The sequence below is a fragment of the Arctopsyche grandis genome, chromosome 3, assembly GCF_051622035.1.
Source record: "Arctopsyche grandis isolate Sample6627 chromosome 3, ASM5162203v2, whole genome shotgun sequence".
In the NCBI taxonomy this organism is placed as follows: Eukaryota; Metazoa; Arthropoda; class Insecta; order Trichoptera; family Hydropsychidae; genus Arctopsyche; species Arctopsyche grandis.
Window position 1 is genome coordinate 7,886,275 of NC_135357.1, and position 19,818 is coordinate 7,906,092.

Below are 19,818 nucleotides of genomic sequence, written 5' to 3' on the forward strand. Positions count from 1 at the left end.
TACCATCGTTTTTGAACACTTTGGACGTCGAAGATACTTGGTCCAAGTTACTCGCATCGTGTCAACCCGGTATTAGCTGGCCCCTTTTTTTACTTTATTTGTAACGTCTCGGACCCTTAGTGAAGTAAATCCGCCACTTACTGCCATGGGATATTTTTGTATGTGTTGTTCTCCCCATAATCGAATTATAAGACAATGTTTATATACTATATACTATTCATATTTTTACTTGACTCAAGACTAATATTAAAACCAAATGAAAAATTGCCTCTCTAAAAGTGCTCACAACAAATATTGAACAAGATTAAAATTTTGAACAAAGAGCTTCCGAGAACCCTTACCGAACGACTGTATGTTATAAATAATTTTTGATTTCAGACTATCCAGGTACACCCGAATGTACGAAAGTCCAATTACTAATTCTACCAATTCTTATATAACTCACCTTTTCTTCTCTCAGTTATCGGCAAGTACGGCGAAAAAATGTCTACCTGTGCCATTGTCTTGTCTGATCGCGAATCTGAAACGTGAAATATCGTTATTATATTTTACATGCATTTTTCATCGAGATGAAAGCAACTTAACACATACAAACAGACACATACACATATACAAAGTCAAAAAATGAAACATGGAGCCTGAGCCGGTGTACCATGTTCGTATTTTTTTCTCTCTTGATATTTCATGAATTTTTATGCAAATTACCTTCATTGCTTTGCATACATATTCATACGGAGTACTTGCTTCATTCGTACATGTGTGTATTTCATGCGCGTTGAGTTTAAATAACCGCCATATTGGAAGTACGTATTCGATTTTTGCAAATTAATTACACCCTTTAATCGAAGTCCACGTAATACTCGATCCTTTTACATGTAACTTGATGTTATCCCGAGAGACTTATTCGTGTCCGGGGAGCGATTAAAGAAAATTGGAAAGGCGATTCGTTCAATGAATACTAAAAGCTTTCTTCGGCGAGATTGTAATCAATCTCGGCGCATAATCATCTCCGGCACAGGATAACTAATGACCGGGGTCCACGACATCGGGATGCATTCGAGATGCAGGGGGCAAGGCCCAGTGACCGCAAAAACACCTTGTAAGAACGATGACCCTATCAGAAATGCACTCTAAATTGACTTGTTTTTATTTGACACATCTAAATTTAGCCTAAGATTTTATGTCTCATTTTTTCTTCTTTTTAATATATTTATTGATTCCACCAGTGATTTTTTCTTCTGTACGCTCAATAGTGCTTTTTTTGTGACGTTATATTATATTATTATGGTTGCTTAATTGACGTTCGTTTTCGTTGGCTGGGAATAAAGCGGTTTATTTTCACAGCAATCATTCAATTATCTGGCATTCATCAATTGAAATAATTGTAAGAATATTTTGAGCTTTATTTAAAAAAAAATGTTACCGAAGCAATTTCAATATGTTTTTAAATGTGTTGTAATCAAGTACAACTTTTTATTATAACACTAATTAAACTTTATAAAGTCGTAACTGCTCGATTTTCAAACGTACATATAAATAATTGGCATATCGTCGATTTCAATCTACATACATATATGTATGTATACGATTAACAACTATTATTTTTTTTCTCTATTCAATGAGTCTTTATCAAGTTGCAAATTTCTCGAGGTTAGTAAAAATTATGTTGTAATAATATTAGTCAGTATTATTGCATATTGATCTAAATTTCCACAGTGAAAAAAAAATGCAGTGCAAATAAAATTGTTTGGGGAACGGGGAAATATTTTTGTATAAGCGCGACGCGACGTCATGCCTCTGAAAGTGGAACTACCTATGTACACATATACATACCTATACATACATATGTACATACCCTTATAGTCGCGAATAAGCAAAAGATACAAGCCAGAGGCTTAATCATAATTTTAAAAAACGGGTGTAGTAGAAAAAAATTGTATGTCTCTTGTAAAATATTTAAATTTTATTCACATATGTATGTAAGTCATACCTATGATACTTGCATATAGTGTTATGTATCAATAAGAAAACGCATTCATAATTTATATATATATATACATATGTACATACATAATACGGCAGCAGTAAGAATAGATGAGATTTTTTCGGAAAAATTTTAAGTCCGACAAGGATGCATACTGTCTCGTTATATTTTTAATATACATATATATAATATATGGGGAATACATAATGAGAAGAGTACTCGCCGGATGGGAAGATGGAATAACAAAAGGCGACAGAAAGATTTCTGGCATGAGGTTCGCGGACGACGTTAATGGCCAGCAATGAGGATGAATTGGCTGAACTACTTTGTAGAACAGAGATAGAGAGTAGACACCTGGGTCTAGAGATAAACAAAAATAAAACAAAAACCTATTCGTTGACAGATTTGAGACTCGTAAAGTACAATGCTCTAAAAGACTATGAGGATGTCGATGACTTTATCCACCTAGGTGCCTTGATCTCAAGCACCTAGTTACACTGAACCGCTCTATTATGAGAAGAACGAAAATCCGTGGTGCGATTTCTGGTGTTGCATGGTATGTAGTCGAGACATGGACCCCGAAAAAGAGAGTTTCTAGTAGATGCATTCGAAATGTGGTGTTGGAGACGGATTCATGGTATGCCATAAAGCACGAACAACTTCATCCTCAAAGAGCCGGCAGTCCCAGATAGATTCTCCACAATAAGTAGGAAAAGGGTTCTTTCCTACTTTGGCCATATGGCCAGGAAGAATTTGGAGAGTCCGGAGAGGCTGGTAGTCACCAAAGCACTGTACTGAAGGCGAGCGAGAGGACGGTCTCCCAAGTTGTTCAGACCAGCTTAAATAATTGACGGGATCTTCCCTCAACGCTACCTTCAACTCGGCACAGAACCGAGAGTAGTGGAGGCGAATAGTCCATCAAACATGGATGATCACGACACGACGGTCAGAATTGAGCAAACGAGGAAGAAAAATATGTTCAATATTTAGTAAAAGTACATACATATACAAAATATTTATAAATTCGGATAAAATGAATATTGATCGCAAAACAAACAAACGTAAAAGGCGCAGCAGCCAGGTCGAAAAAGTATGTATAGGTATAATATGTATGAGGTCACCATCGCTAACTTATTGTTAAATCATCGGGAAAATCCAAGATGGCATGGTAGATCGACTTTTTTTATATGTACGACTTGGAAGTTTAGCAGACTGTGTGGCGCGAACATCTATCTTTCGACGATCTGGCAATCTATCATCTCGGCTCCAATAGATTGATGGGAATATTGCGTGTCGCGCTCCTTATTTACGACGCGTTCAAAAACCGCGATCGGCTTTTCTTACGGTTTGCCTAACTTAACTTCCATTTATTTATGGTCGCGGATGTGTCCGAGATAAATATTGCTCGCCGAATAAATCACCGAATTCGGCGAGTAACCGATACCGTGAACTTTATGGGTTTTCTTTTTCGTCCACTTCTACTTCTATTCCAGCGTCTTGTTAGATTGTGATTTCGAACGGTGCGTTGACCGTCTGCGATTAATTAAGGCGTTTTTGTGTGTGCGGATTAAATTGTGCAGATATGGGTGGGTGGGTGGGTGTTTGGGTGGGCTCAAATGTCTCGTGGCCATTTTTATTAGTTTTGATTATGCAAAGTATAATGCCGCGTCGATCATTGAAGATGTCGTTTTAAAAGTTGCGCCTTCAAAATGCCGAAAGAAAGTTTTATTATTTTGTAACTTTTGAATCTATGTATATATTCAATCGTAAATTAATATAATAACTAACACTGATAGTACACAGCTGCATACGTACATTAGAGGATGTGTGTCGTCTTTTACCAACCAGTATATGTAAATGGGCTAATATTTATTTTCTTCTATAAACATTGCTATTGTCCACCCGGTGTAGGATTACACTCAGGTAAAACGCACATGCTGTCTTTTTCACCCCATTTCGATCAATAGCATTTCGCGCGTACACTATTCTACTGTTTGCACGAAATGCTATTGGTCGAGAAGCGGTGAAGCATGTACGTTTTTCACACTGAGTGGGACGTGGTACGTGTTTTTTTTAGATACTTTCAAACATGCGAAAAAAAAACGCTGCACCCCTAACCCATATTCATGGTACACAGTCCCAAAAATCACCCCCTGGAGTGTTTTCGGTGATATTTGATACTTGCATTTATCCTTGCTTGACAGTGATCGATAACGATGAATCCCATATTTGAAGAAATGTCGGAGAAACTTGTCAGTTGCATATGTATATGCATACACGTGCGACCTCCCAAACATATTCATTCTGCACGTGCACGGGGAGTCAAGGACTCTTGACGTACCGTACCAGTCAGTGTTGTATATTGCAATACACACGTTTTAGCATTACGTGAATATTCTATGTAAATAATGGAGAGCGTGTTTTGAATAATACACTATTTCGTATAATGTCAATAGTATAGTGTAAATTAGTAATAAGTCTAGTGTCTATCAGAAAAAAAACCAGGCGCCGAAGTGTCTTAAAACTACTCCAGCTGCTGCGGCCGCCCGTCCGTGGACCAGCTGCGAATTTGAATTCGGCCATCGGCAAACCACCAAGGTCTATTCGACGTGGTGCAGACAAGGCGATAATAATGGCCGTGCCGTTATATGTCTATGGCGATTGGTCTTGTCGAATTGGCGACCGCCACTGGTGCTAAACGTGTTTTGGGCGTGCGCCTGCGCAATCGACGATGGACCGAGCCTCTCAATGGACCACAGACTTCATTCACAACGCATTGCCGTTGCGACACCGATGATAAATACAAAGACCGTCCATTTCGTATGCAAAATGCGACCCCAGAGTGTTTTATAAGTGTTCTTGCACCAAACTGCTTGGGGAGTTTACCTTTCTCAAAGCGGAAATGTTAAGAAGCAGAGTAAAAGATAGACAGAACTGAGTGCTGGGTAAAATGATTTGGCGATTTTCAACAGTTTTCAAGAGATTGATTATCTGTGACAGTGTGATTTAACACAGTCGTTTTTTTATTCGGATGTATTGGATTCCCACTAGCACTTGTTACAGGTGATTCTTTGGCGATGCGAATAGTGACATCACGGTAGTGTTTCAAGGATTTTTTTCCTAGGAAGCAATTGAAAATTTTTGTAAACTTGTTCAAGACATTAATTTGGATTTTAAAATACTGTCTGGAGAGCTAAGTGGATATTTACAGAATTTTTTTAAGAATTAATTCAGGCTATGAAAATAAGGAAAAAAACAAACAATGTGAATTACCAAATATTTGAAAAAAGAATTTCAAGGTCGAAAATTTCCAAGGAAAAGAATATGTATAAAAATGGAAATAAATTTTCACTTAATAAGGTGAAGTTTTAATGCTGAGTTTTTTTGTAGTATTACTACCCTTAAGATAAAATGATGGAAGAGAATATATTTATTTATTTATTTAGCAGCAAATTGCTAATGAATATGTAACAAATAACAAAAGTAACTATATATGATTCAAATATGTAAAAGTAATCAGTATACATATGAGTATACACCATCATCTACAGCCATTCACTGCTGGATGAAGGCTTCTCCAACACACTCCCACTCGTCTCTGTTTTGGGCAACTCTCATCATTTGGCATTTTTGATTTAAAAACCGCATTCATTCGTCCAAATGCACCCCATCCTATCCTAATTTCATACGTCTCTTTATTTCTTCTTCTTTACTACCGGACATGTAAATTATTTACCTAAATATAAAAAAATATTTACTACTTCTACTATTTTTCCATCTAATGAAATGCTATCAGGTGTGCAATAACCATTGAACATTAGAACCATATATCATCTAAATGTGGTATTGTTTCTTGTATGCTCTAGCTCACATTTACATATCTGCTTGTTTCTTCTTTTTTTACTCATCGATGGTTTTATCCTTTAGTTTTAAATACGTGATACTTCTCAAGATCTGAAGATATACGTCTTAAAATTTATTTAGTGTAACAATAAAATTTGTTTTGGGGGTTGATTGTCTCAAAACTATCCACAGTTTGGAAAGCAGCGATCTGAATCGATCTGCGTGTGAGGAGTCGCCAGACAAGAGCTACGCTTGCGCCCCCTTTGTTTGCGGACGGGCTTTGTGTACAGACCCTCATCTTCAGTGGCACCAGAAGCAGAAGCATCAGCAGCAGCAGCAGCAGCAAGAACGACGACGGCAGCAGCCGCAGAGGCAGGAGTAGGCCTCGCCTTGACCCTGGGACAGGCCGTTGCCCCACCGTTGCGTCCAAATAGAGTCGCCATTACATAATGAAGAGCGGGCGCACGCTCGCCACCCGCGTTCGCGTTAACATTTCACTCAATTGTCGTCCGATAGGCCATCTTGCGATGTCGTGTCTGTCGAAAGCTGGCTTTCTCGCACCGAGTTCAACGCTCCTTACACTCCGACCTTGGACGTGCACTTTGCGCCGCTCTGCGCCCGTTGTTGACGCATCAGGTAAAAATCAGTCTGTCGTGTCGTGGGGTAGCTGTCACGACGCGTGCAGAATTTTTAATTGGGAAATTATGCCCGTCTTAGACCGGATTAGGGTGTTAGGGTGACCTGTGTCATCTCCAGACATCTTCATAACTAAAGTTGGATGATTCTGCCAAATTTCGGTCTTTGAATATCTTTGGTGGAACTTATTTTCTATTTTTTTTTCATAAATGCCATAGTGCCATGATATTGCCATAGTGCCATAAAGGTACTGTCCATAGTATCCTAAATAGACGGTACCTGTATAGGGGTGACTGTATACATATTATCTACATATATGCAAACACATTATATAATGTAAGTATACATATATTAATTACTAACCGCAAGCATGTGAATACTTGAAAAGATCAACAAATTCGGACTAGCAGAATTTGCGAGAGGGAATCGATGCTGATTTTATTGGAACCATTACAACAATTAAGCTATATAAATTGGCAAACTCTTGAGACGACTGATCTGGATTTAATAAACATCCTGTACAGGGGTAACTGTATACATATTATGTATATGCAAACACATTATATAATATAAGTATACATATATTAATTACAAACCGCAAGCATGTGTATACTTGCAAAGATCAACAAATTCGGACTAGCAGAATTTGCGAGAGGGAATCGATGCTGATTTTATTGGAACCATTACAACAATTAAGCTATATAAATTGGCAAACTCTTGAGACGGCTGATCTGGATTTAATAAACATCCTTGTCAAGGTTAACTGTATACATATTATATAATGTAAGTATACATATATTAATTACAAACCGCAAGCATGTGTATGTATACTTGCAAAGATCAACAAATTCAGACTAGCAGAATTTGCGAGAGGTAGTCGATGCCGATTTTATTGGAACTATTACAACAATTAAGCAATATCAATTGGAAAACTCTTAGAGACGGTTGATCTGGATTTGATAAACATCAAAATCTTGTCAACAGCGATTCGTAGTCGTTGAATACATTTTTCGATTCCGGCCAGGATTTGACCCCACGACCTCTCTTCTGGACAACAATCGGTTAACCAATAAGTTACGCTGTGGTTCCGCGATAAAATTACATCGTGAATTTAAAATTTTAAAAGATTTTTGGTGGGACGTATCCAGTTGGAATCTTGGAAAATTTAAGTGGAAAATCTGCAAGAAAAATCATAAAAAAATAAGCTAACTCAATGAGTTATGAGTCGTAAATAATCTAGGATATAAATTTTCAGCATTATTTACTCTAATAGAAAAGTAATAGTAATCGCAACGGCTCATAAATACAACTACTATAATCAGTCTTTTAAATATTACATATACTTATTTGCTTAATGCTTCTTCAGTATTGTGGTACTTCTGTTTAACTTGTGCACCTTTTTTCTACATATTCCTTAAAACTTGACAACATCTACTGTGCTTTTTGGTTTTTACTACAACATCACTGCCATTGTCTAGCTGTCTTTCATAACATTATAAATTCAATTTAAATGCCTACATTAGTGTGTAATAAGGAATCAGACTATCAAATTAGCTATAATTATTAGTGAAAATTTATATATGTATATGCATATAAAATCTAATATATGATCTAGCCGTTATGGTTTTTAATAGCATAGACTTTTAAAGCTGCAGATGGATGGATGTACGTACAGTGCTGATGTAATTGTTTTGCTGAGTGTTGTCAATGTAGGTGACAGGTTGTTAGACAGACGACAAGCATGATAGCAACCGATCGTCTTCAAGGGAGATGTGCCTATCTGGATTCATCCGAAGTCTTCTGAAGCGTGGCGAAATTAAATTCTAGCGTTGAATAGCGGATATTTAAATTAATTTGGATCACGCACGATACGTGGCAGATAATTAGGAGTTTGTTACATTGCGAAATCCGATTTCATAGAAACAAATCTTTGATCAAAACGTGAGTGTAAAGTAGCTGTTTTTAGACGATATCTGTTACACTTGCCTAATTATACGTACGACTTTATTATACGTGACTTGCGACTGTGTATTTAATTTGTTTATAATTATTACAATACGTTCCAGGAAAAAATTGTTGACGATTTGCGTTTAATAAGCGTTAAAAATACTGGCTTTATTGAGTTCATTTTCGTTTCAGTAGAGTGGTGCTTACTCAAAAAGAAAAACGTTTGCATAATGTCTACAAAATATGGTTATCATATTTAATATTTGACGAAATCGAAAGTGATGATTGATACGAGCTGACGTGTATGTAAATATATTTATTTTATGTATTGAACTTTGATGTTTTTAATAGATGATCTCATAAATGTGTAAACACTTTTCGCCCACACCCACTATATGTAATGACATAACAAATTTAGATTATACACAATTTTTTTTGTTAAGAATTTCCATATCAGATAGTAACTTTGAACTTTAGAGTGCAGTCGTGAAATATAACTGCAAATCGGTAATAAATAATTTGTATGCACACGACTACCGTTAATTTTGTTTATATGCAAATGCTAGAAGCCACGTTATAAGTATGGGCGTATACGTTTAAAAAACAAACACTTTATAACCCCCTCATTACTGTAATAGTATAATGTTCTTCAAGCGTCTATAGAAATTTATAATATAATCGTGAGAATCTTGTAGTACTTGCTGTATTTAATAGAAGAAGAAAAAAAAGTGTATTTGTATCGAAATGCGGATGTGAGAATTTGTCATTCAAATTCTTAATTTTTTTTATTAAATAATATTATATATGTACATATATATGTACACAGGGCTGACAAGAGGGGGGGGGGATCGGGGTAAAGTTCCAGGGCCCGGATTAATCAATGGGCCCCGTGTCGGAAATCGTACTTGTTATATCATACTTTCTTATTCAATCATTTTAGAAAATAGCAACCAACATGTTGTGATTTTTCTAATAGTTCTGATATTTTTTTTGTTTGTATTAAAAATATATCTAAAAGATCTTTTTTTAAGTTTGTCTCAGAGCCCGAAATTATTTTTCCCAGGGCCCGGGATTCCTCTCGGCGGCCCTGTATGTATGTACATAGGCACATATGTCTATATAGTATATCACGTTTAAAACTAATAAATGTAATGGACCATTAATCTTATGTTGTGGGAAAAGTACGATTTTAGTGACCTTTGTTGTTTTGAAAAGGGCTGGGTTTTCGTCATTTACGACTATGCTGAGTAATATTGGCTTTGGGTTCTCATGGACGTAAACTTTAACGATCAACTTTAACGAAGCAGGTATTCAAATGTTATTAAACCATTTTTCCTCTTTAAAGCATAGACTTTTATTCGAATTCATTTTTTCCTCTTATAATTCCGGTAATTGTTTTCTTAGAAATTTTGGCAGGCAGGGCATTAGAATCAAGGACTAAAAAAATTGTTTTTATTTGCGATACATGATTTTATTGTTTTCTTAAATCTCTTTAGAAAACTTAAATGTAGTTCAATATCTATTGACTGTCTCACATCATAGTTATCTATTTTGGCTGATGTGATGGTTCTATATAAAATTGTTCTATGTTTTTTATGGTAAACGGAACGGAATATCTAGCACTCGAGTTGTCGTTAGTACAATATTTCGCGTGGGTGCCTTTCGATTGATGGAGTTTTTGGGTACCAGATGTTTCGTGATCGAAATTTTAGTGACGTGCACGAGATAGCTTTCAGCGGGATAATCACCGAACTGTTTTTTAGACAGCACTCGAGATTGAAATAAGTAATTTTAATAATATTGGAAATACAAGTGTTGGCTGCTAGATTGCGACCTAGGTGCTGTGTTACTTTGTATCGCCAATTAGCAATACGAATTAAATAATGATACAAGAACTTGACGTGGAGTCGAGGTGCTCGCTTTGTCGGGGTCTTGCAAGGCAGTGTATCCCAAAGCGCACGTGATCGGGGACAGGAAGCCTCTCCGGACAGGACCGGTCCTTTGCACAACCGGGGAGAGAAGTTGACCTTAACGGGTTGGCCGGTTCTTTCAAGAACAAGGGCCGTGAGGGTAAAAAAGTAAAAAGAAAAAAAGAATAATCGAGATGCGCCGAAGCAACAGCCTTCTCCACCTCGGGAAAATTTCCCCGAATTATTATCAGGCCGGTACCCTTTTTGTGAGAACCGGTATAAATAAAGTATTGGCTCTCTTTGTTCTTTATACACGCAGACACATAAAATATATGTACATACTTATACACGTTGCACCAAATGTGCGCTTTTGATTTGATATTTCTTGTTTGCAAAGTTTTTATGCCATTGTATTATTTGTACCTATGTATGTAAATATGTACATATGTAATTGGTTATTGTAATGGTATTCTGAGTGCACCATAAAAAATAATAAACGGGAGACTGCGGTGAAATAATGGACCACCGGGATCATTGCAACAAAGATGAAATAACAAATGAAGAAAGCTAGTTTTAGATTTTGCCAACACATTATTTAATAATTTAACAGAAGCAAGAAAACAAGGAAAATATTGTGGTACTAGCTGAAACCGGCATGCGTTGCAATGCCACAATAACGCATGCAATTCCCGTTCCCGTTTTCGTTCCCGCTCCCATTTGTCGGAGTAACGCAGGCAGCGAACACCTTGGTCGTGGCACGAAAACATTTGAAACTATAGCGAATGACACTCATTCCCGTTTTTCCCGTTTCCGTTCCCTTTTTTCCACAGTAATCTTCCCGGACATGCATACAACAAATCCTGAAAGTTTCATCGTAATCGGTTCAGTGGTTTAGGAGCCTATTCGAGACACACACACACAGACATTAATTTTTACATACCTCCTTTACGTTTCACTTACGATTACAATTCAGGAAAAAGTTTGCCTCTTATCCGATCGTTTTTATACCTTGCCATATTGCTCATTTTGGTCATCAATATAAGTAAATGGATCCTCCGCCATTACGATGGTGCAAAAATATCGTGTAAGACGCGTTTGATATCTGCCCGGCGAGATAGTCGTTGACGTTTATCCATCGTTTGTTTATTAGTTTTAAACATAGATGGCGGTAGTTAAATAAAATTATTGTTTTTATTCAAATTAATAATTTTATATACAAATTATAGAAAAGGTATGTTTTTAAATTTTTTTTTTATTATATACATATATAGATGATAAAGGTTTTAAACCTTTTTAGAGTTAAATGTTCAATTTAAAATCATATTCAAATGAATATAAATATTTACATATCAAGACAATTTTCATAATTTCATTGGAATCATATTTAATTCACTTAAATAGAATCCAATTGGAAAATTATGTTGTGACTTACGAGTACATGACTTATATTTTCAAAGGAAGTTTTTTTTACATATAATGCTACATTTAATGTTGCATAAAAATCAACGAATTGAGATATCCTCAATGGATAGAATCTCAATAATTATAAGAACCAATCCTATAAATTCTAATAAACAGACAAAAATCGTTGCCTGTAATTAGAACTGTGTTTTTCAAATTGATTAAAGAAGAAATTGTAGAAGAAGTTTGAAAGCATTGACTTATAATCCAGTTAACTGCTTTATGAAGCAGTCATTGTCGCTGTCGGCATGAGTAATAGGATTATTGATCAAATTCGCATGTCACCGCCGAGATCAAGTCCAAAACGAAAAGCATCCGTCACGACCGTCAAAGACCTCGGTTCTGGTCGGTCTGCCGCGGCTCGTGTACAGTTAGCGAAATTGCGGTGCCAAATCGGGGCTCAACAAAAGTGACAATGGCCGTGAAACCGGCGGGTCGACACCTGAATTAGACATCGAATAAAAAAGTGGCCTCAGCTCGGAAAAGAACACCTGTGAGCCGCGAGCTGAACTCGTCTGGGCCAGATGCGAAACTCGACCAGCCCTGCCCCGACGCAGCCAAACGATAAAAATATAATAGAACGACAGAAAAAAAAACCAAAAACTACTAGGGTGGTCCCGTGCAACACTTATGAACTATGGTATCCTAGCGCAATGTCTTTCTGTATTAGACCACTCGTATCTTCCTACCAACCCACGAAGCAGATGACAACTGGGAGATAGTAGAAGATCATCGATTATGTTTATGTCAAATGAATAATGAATTGTCACCGAAGCACAACTGCTTAGTTTTAACGCACGTTATCTTGAATTTTGTCGCCTATATAATCTACCATGGTTAGATTGAGACAAGAGCTAGATAAATTAATCATAGGTACAAACTAAACATTTCATTTTTAGTGTGATCATTATTATTTTGAGATTAGGATTGCATCAAAATCTATACGTAGAATGATCTTATTAAGAGTAACTTGCTTTTAGATATTGACGGTAGAAACTCTCGAGAATTGCGAAAGTTTGAATACGTAAACATTTAGGGTAAAAACACACTGAGTGATACGTGGTACGTGTTTTTTTTTTTAGATAATTTTAAAATATGCGAAAAAAATGCAGCACTCCTAGCCCATATACGTACATGGTACACTGTCCCAAAAATCACTCCCTGGAGTGTTTTCGGTGATATTTAATCCTTGTATTTATTATTGCTTGACAGTGATCGGTAATGGTGAAATTTAGGAGAAACATATGCACTCTGCACGTGCAACTACACCCCAATTCGGTTTGGGGTACACCCACTGTTACAGCGTGCAGCCAAGGACGTGACATTCCATACTATTCAGTGTGTTTTCGCTCTTACTTGGAATTGGAAACCAGTAGAAACAATAAATGTTAAGTACTCTATTTTTTGAAACATTCGTTGGAACGCTTCGAATGAAACAATTTGTGATTTTAAATGAAGTTTTTCTGCTTTATTTTTTGTCATTTGGATAACGTTTGTTCTGATGAATGAATACATTATTCGATTTTTGTACTTTGACATTTCACATGGAAAATTGTATGTACATAGTATATGAAATTTAAAAATAATGCACGTACAAAACGTAACGTTTAAAGGACTTTAGTATTTCTACAACGAATAATGACCTTTGCACAGTAGATAAAACCTACACTGCACTATCTTCAAACCACCATCACAAAACTTACCGTTAAACCGTTTTGCTGGATAAAATGCAAAATTTACACCCGTATAAGTTTAGATAGGCACAAACTAACGACATGGCGTCAAACCGTTAAAGTAAGTTTATAACCACGCAATTCGGGACTTTATTTAATGTTATTTTTGATAGGCGAAGCAATGCTAAAATTTCTCGTTGTCAATGCGACATACTGAGTTGACAATGAGGATCATTCACACAACGCGACATTCCTTTACGTAGAACGACTCTTTGCCGGTTTGACCCACGAGGTATGTCGACGTTTAAAACACCATAAATTAACCATTGAGAATGTGTACACGTCAAAGACGAATAAGCGGTTTGCACATGTAGACACTGGGGAATTCACATTAACCTCCGGTCTTAAGATGCGTGCACTATATGGAAATAGCCATTTTAACACTTAAACAATTGACCCTTCGACAAAATATTTGCATATCAATGTAGTTAAAATTTGATTTGTCTAACTCTGCACATGAGATATTATATAATATACATAAATACATGTATGTATATGTAGGGTCTACGTGACGAGACAGAATGTTAAATTACAGAAAACACAAATATCGGAAGGCGCGCGAATTCTGCGCGCGCACATTAATACGGGAGGAAAAGCCTGTTCCTCTTGTTCCTGTTGTATCCTGCTCGCGCAAATTAAGTGAATATGTACGTGAGTATGTACCGTTTATCATGCACCATTTTTTTACCTTTCGACTTAAGATCTTTCGATTTTCGATCTTTGCCTTCCGATATTTGCGTTTTCTGTAATTTAAAATTCTGTCTCGTCACGGAGACCGGGAAATTTTGCCATTAGGCTACTTAACAAAATGAATATGTATTCAACTATTGATTTACAATTGTAGATCTTTGCGACTTACCAGTAATTAAAAGACTTTAATTTTGGAGGACGAAGTTTTCTATTCGGAGGGCTGGTGTACTAGAACCGTGTCTATAAATATTTACATTCCTACAGCCTTAATAATATCTACGTAATTCTGATTTTCACATTTTACGCGATTTGGATAGCCCATAATTTCAGCAATTTTTGCTGTAGGAAATTTTGTAATTTTTAGTTTGTCATTTTAATTTTAATTTTGTAATTTTTACGATAAATCTCGATATCTATTTGTCGAAAAGCTTTCTTATGAACATTAAGGCGAAGCTCAACATTTACAATATCTAATATGAATCGTGCGTTTTCCTCCCCATGGCAAACAGCCATTAAATTAAATATAAATATAGAATTTGGTCGTTTTATATAATAACTTACCGATTTTATACGACAGTTAACATAAAACACTTGAACTATCAACCCTATAAATTTTTTGCAGTGCCCACTTTCCATTATATTTTCACTCGGGAAATAATTTTATTTAAGCAAAAACCTTTCCCAAGAACATTTTTCTACGCGGTGACAGTAAAATGTTTGACATTATGTAGTATCGATACATTATTCATTTCAGTAGTCTTTGAAAGTAAATCTCGAAAACCTTGCAATGAAAGAAAATGTGAAATTCCTATGGGTCAGAACATACTAGCTGATCTGTAGAAATCGCGAATTTACAAATAAAATATAAAACAATGTGATATCGGAGCGTACGAGAACGAGCCCAAGCCTTGGTAAAACAATAATTTTGATTTAACTCCTTATTCTAATCCCAACCCTCCTATGGGGGAGGAAAACTTATTTTACAAAAAAATATTTCTCTTTTTAGACGTGTTAAATATTCATGAAAGGCAAAAAAAATAATTGTATAACCTTCTTGTACATATTATTTAAATGTCAAAATAAACAATATCTAAATACCTTCAAAATACGCTGCAGGCAAATTTTTTTAAAGAAAAGTAATTTTTTGATTAAAAAAAGCCTTTCCAAAATTATATATGTAGATTTCAATGCGGATACATAGCAAGTTTGTTATTTGCGATCGGTTCCTTCTTAAAATATTTTTTCTCGATATGATTTTATACCCTTCAAATAACACTGGCCCAGTGAATTTTTGTCCCCTCTCCCCCGGGGTTTTTTCCAGATTCAAATCGCGAATTTTCAATCTCTGCCAAGTGATACGCATTTCGTATCGATGCTGAGAAGTCAGCTCTTCTTGATTTACCTCCACGGTTGTATGAATGGAGAGGCGGTCAAATAAACGAGCGTCGTCGCACGCGACCACTCAAACGACTCTCGTGACGTAACGACAGCCAATTGTCGTTGGCGAATTTTCCACCGCGAAAATAACGGTCAACGAAAATCGAGATCCACGACGATGTATTTTCGTATGTATGTATAAAAATAATACTAGTATAAAAGCGAGCCGTAACGGTTAACTATTTTACCCGAATGTGGTTTATTCGGCTCCCCCCTGTCCTGTCTCGTAGTACGAGACGCACGATTTACCGCAGTTATCAAATTTACCGCAGTTAACGTCCTCCCATTGACTGCACGTTTGCATTGTATTCAAATGCGTTAACTGTTTCGGCTATTCCATTAATATTGTTGATGTTGTTGTTGTTTATATTCGGCGTTCGGTCAGTTTGAAAGCGCGACGAACTATCGGCATAATATGCTTGAATGTTTATTCAGAAAATTGAGTAAGAAATGTATGTAAGAGCAAGCAAAAATTAGTCCAAATATGCATAAAAATTTAAAACTTGATACAGAGTACTCGGAAGATAGTTAATATCGATACGCAAAATGCTTTTAATGTTATTTAAAGGGAGTGCTTATATAATATATGTGTCTACGTGACGAGACAGAATGTTAAGCGACAGAAAACGCAAATATCGGAAGGCAAAGATCGAAAATCGAAAAATCTTAAGTCGAAAGATCAAAAAAAAAAAAAGGTGCATGGTAAACGGTACATACTCACTTAATTTGCGCGAGCAGGATACAACAGGAACAAGAGGAACAGGCTTTTCCTCCCGTATTAATGTGCGCGCTCAGAATACGGGAGGAAAAGCATGTTTCTCTTGTTCCTGTTGTATCCTACTCGCGCAAATTAAGTGAGTATGTACCGTTTACCATGCACCATTTTTTCGATTTTCAATCTTTGCCTTCCGATATTTGCGTTTTCTGTCGTTTAACATTCTGTCTCGTCACGGAGACCGATAATATATATGTAATACCTAAATCAGCTTGTAAAACTGATATATCTGTTATATATAATTATACACAGGGCCGCCGAGAGGAATCTCGGGCGCTGGTTAAATTTATTCCAGGCCGTATGACAAACTAAAAAAAATCTTATAGATATATTCTTTTAATATGCGAAAAATCAGAACTATTAGAGAAATATCTATATGTATGTTGGTTGTTATTTTTTTAAAATAATTAAATGAGAAAGTATGATATAACAGGCATTGTTTCCGACACGGGGCCCTTCAAGTAGGCCGGGCCCAGGAACTTTACCCCGCCTTCCCCCCCTCTCGTCGGCCTTGATTATACATACATATGTACTAGTTTTGTACTAGTTGATATTTCAACTTAACTTAAGATAAGCGAGAGACATGAGACATAATCGACATCGAAATTGATATTTTAAATTTTCCATATATTCTGGCGCGGTTTTGTCGCCGAGCGCATGTTGCTGGGGGGTTTTGTCGGGGCGATTTTGTCTGTCGCGCTAAGTCGGGGTACCACCACACTCACCTGAAGCTATTGTCGCTAACGGTTTCAACGTGCACAGCCCTTGCGGTCGATTCGCATATACATACATATTATGTTCATTGAGAGTATGTGGTTGATTCGCATATCACACTGCACTAATATATAATACTATGTTCATTATTTAGTGTTGCTGCTGTCGTGCAAAAACCCCTCACTCCACCCTTCGAGTCAACCTTATTACATCCCCTCACGCTCGCCCAACCGGCCGCGTCAAAATGAGCATGCGTGTGTGTCTTCGTCTGTGGTCACGTATAATATAATTTTAATATTTATTTTTCGAAATCTCCAAACTATAAATATAATATATTAATATATAAATTCTATATTTACTCACGATTTTATCAGAATAGGTTTATTAATTAAAAGAAGATGTGTAATTTGTTGTTACTGACTATATTTACAATGTACAAAAGTAATAAATAAATTACTATGTAATACCCTTATTATTAAGGCAAAGACATACCTTATTATTAACGAGGGCTTGTAATGTTGCATTCTCGATCGATTGTTCAACACATCATTCAGAATATTAAGTTTTAAAGACAAATAATATGTTGTCAAGAAAAATAGGCTACTAAGATAATTCTGTTAGCACGAAAATGCAAAATTATACTCATCACTTCAAGGCATATTATTATAATTCAAAAATTAAAAATATTTTTTTCTGTCCAAACCTAGTCCCCTGTTTTACATAAAAGACACTGGACGCTACTTGTACGTATGTATGTGTGTATGTATTTATGTATGTACATATGTCATTTTAAAATGTATCAGCGCCAGAAATTCAAGTATTTAATTTTAATACTTAAGCTTTTGTTATATCCTACAAATATTTAATGCAATGATTTTGTATCATTATTATTAATGAAAATTAACTATATACTTATTATATAATTAAATATATGTATGCTATACTTGCTAAGACATATTAATTTACTTTTTGCACTTTGCAATTTATCGGGTTATTGAAAATAATTTATATACCTGTATTATTATTAATGCAAAACTTAGTACACAGGCTAATAATTTTTATTTGATGAAGTATCGCATTACGCGTAGACGACGACGACGATGCTCTCCGATTACATTAACCGGCCGGTGTTTAATTTAATCTGGTTTTGCCATTTGTCGCGGTTTAATATTGTATATTTTGCATTGATTATATGAAATGAATTAATAATAATAAAATGGGATGCGACCATCCCATCGCGACGAAGGTCGCCATCGCTTCGCGCACGCATAAATCTTACAGTAAATATTGACCCGTCGGTAATTCAAGAACGTTTAATGGATTCGCTCGAAAACATACACGCGTAAAGATATTCGAATTATCGTTAAGTTACCGCTATTTTTATTTGGTAAATAAATTTAAAATTGCCTATAATGTAATACTTGAGTTGAGTGTTGGTAGAATTTTTGTTGGGTTTCCAACTCGCACGCTCGTTCATGTCTTTTTGCATGTTATTAAATACGAAATTTTTCAATACACTGAACGTGTCGTTCATTAAAATAGTAGCTCAAGTAATCAAAATGATGAAATGATGTAAATTTGTTTATAGAACCACTAGCGTTTTTACCTGGCTTCGTTCGGTATTTGTAATATAAACTTTCTTAAACATGGCCAATCTAAAAGTAAACATTTTACTAAATTTATTTGAATAGTTTTATTTTATTTAAATTTATTTGAATATTGATTTGTTTTTTTTTATTAAATTGAACGTCACGGATTTACGAACCAAACAAACAAACATACAAAGACTCTTTGAAATTATTTATTAGATATTATAATATTATGACATTAATGAATATTTGATTTTCTTTTAAATGGCTACAAATGAAGTTCATGAAGTTAAATAGATACATATATATTTTAATTTAAAAATAGTATGTAGATCTGAATCCATACTTTTACGTAATATCATACATAAGATTTTAAAAATTATTTGTCACAAATAATGCTCCAATATATCTATATCATTTAAAGTCTGCCCAATTAAATTTGTAAATACGCCTTCGTGAGGTAAAAGCATCGTGTCTTAATGTATGTACGATGTAAGTCACATTCAAAATCATTCGACATCAAATTCTATCGAAAATTGTAATATCTCGACATTGATATTGATGTTTTTTGAGAGTTTCGTAATGTCATATTCAATTATCGCGCGAACACTCGCAATATTTGCCAAAAATTATCACATACAACAATTTTTTAATACAATATATTTATAAATAATATATATTTAATAGTATATAATGAGTGAAATGAAAATGTCTACACACCAGATCTGACACTGTGACTTCCATGGGGATGAGCCGACGAAAGGGCAGCTATGGTGACGATGGCCGTGAAAGACGTCACGAACGGATTTTCACTAGAGAAACGCATTTTCACAAGAATTTTCTTCACTAATCAAATGTTATCAGTCAGTTTTGGTTTAAATGTTTCATAGTCTTGCTCGTAGATTGCACGTCGCCATACAATTCGTGCGTCGCGTTACAGGAGCTCTTCCCATTTTAGGGTTGTCTCACTTGTCGTTTTTTTTTTGTTTATTATCTATTGTCAAAACACAAGTTAAGCTCTCATACACACGTTCGGTTTGTTTACGATTCGATCAGGAAGGAAGCGTGTTAGCCACTCGACCTCTCAACGCTGACTGTC

At 35.7% G+C, this 19,818-nt stretch overlaps 1 protein-coding gene across 1 annotated transcript in view; it reads right to left on the minus strand.

The window, feature by feature from the left end:
- LOC143908965 (uncharacterized) overlaps positions 1–19,818 on the minus strand; it is a 28,147-nt gene extending 8,329 nt beyond the window's left edge. The window contains exons 1-2 of the mRNA XM_077426826.1: positions 19,440–19,818; positions 446–520 (exon numbers count right to left, since the gene is read on the minus strand). Of these exons, the coding sequence (XP_077282952.1) occupies positions 446–520; positions 19,440–19,545 (181 nt within the window). The 5' untranslated portion in view covers positions 19,546–19,818. The remainder of the gene's footprint in view (positions 1–445; positions 521–19,439) is intronic.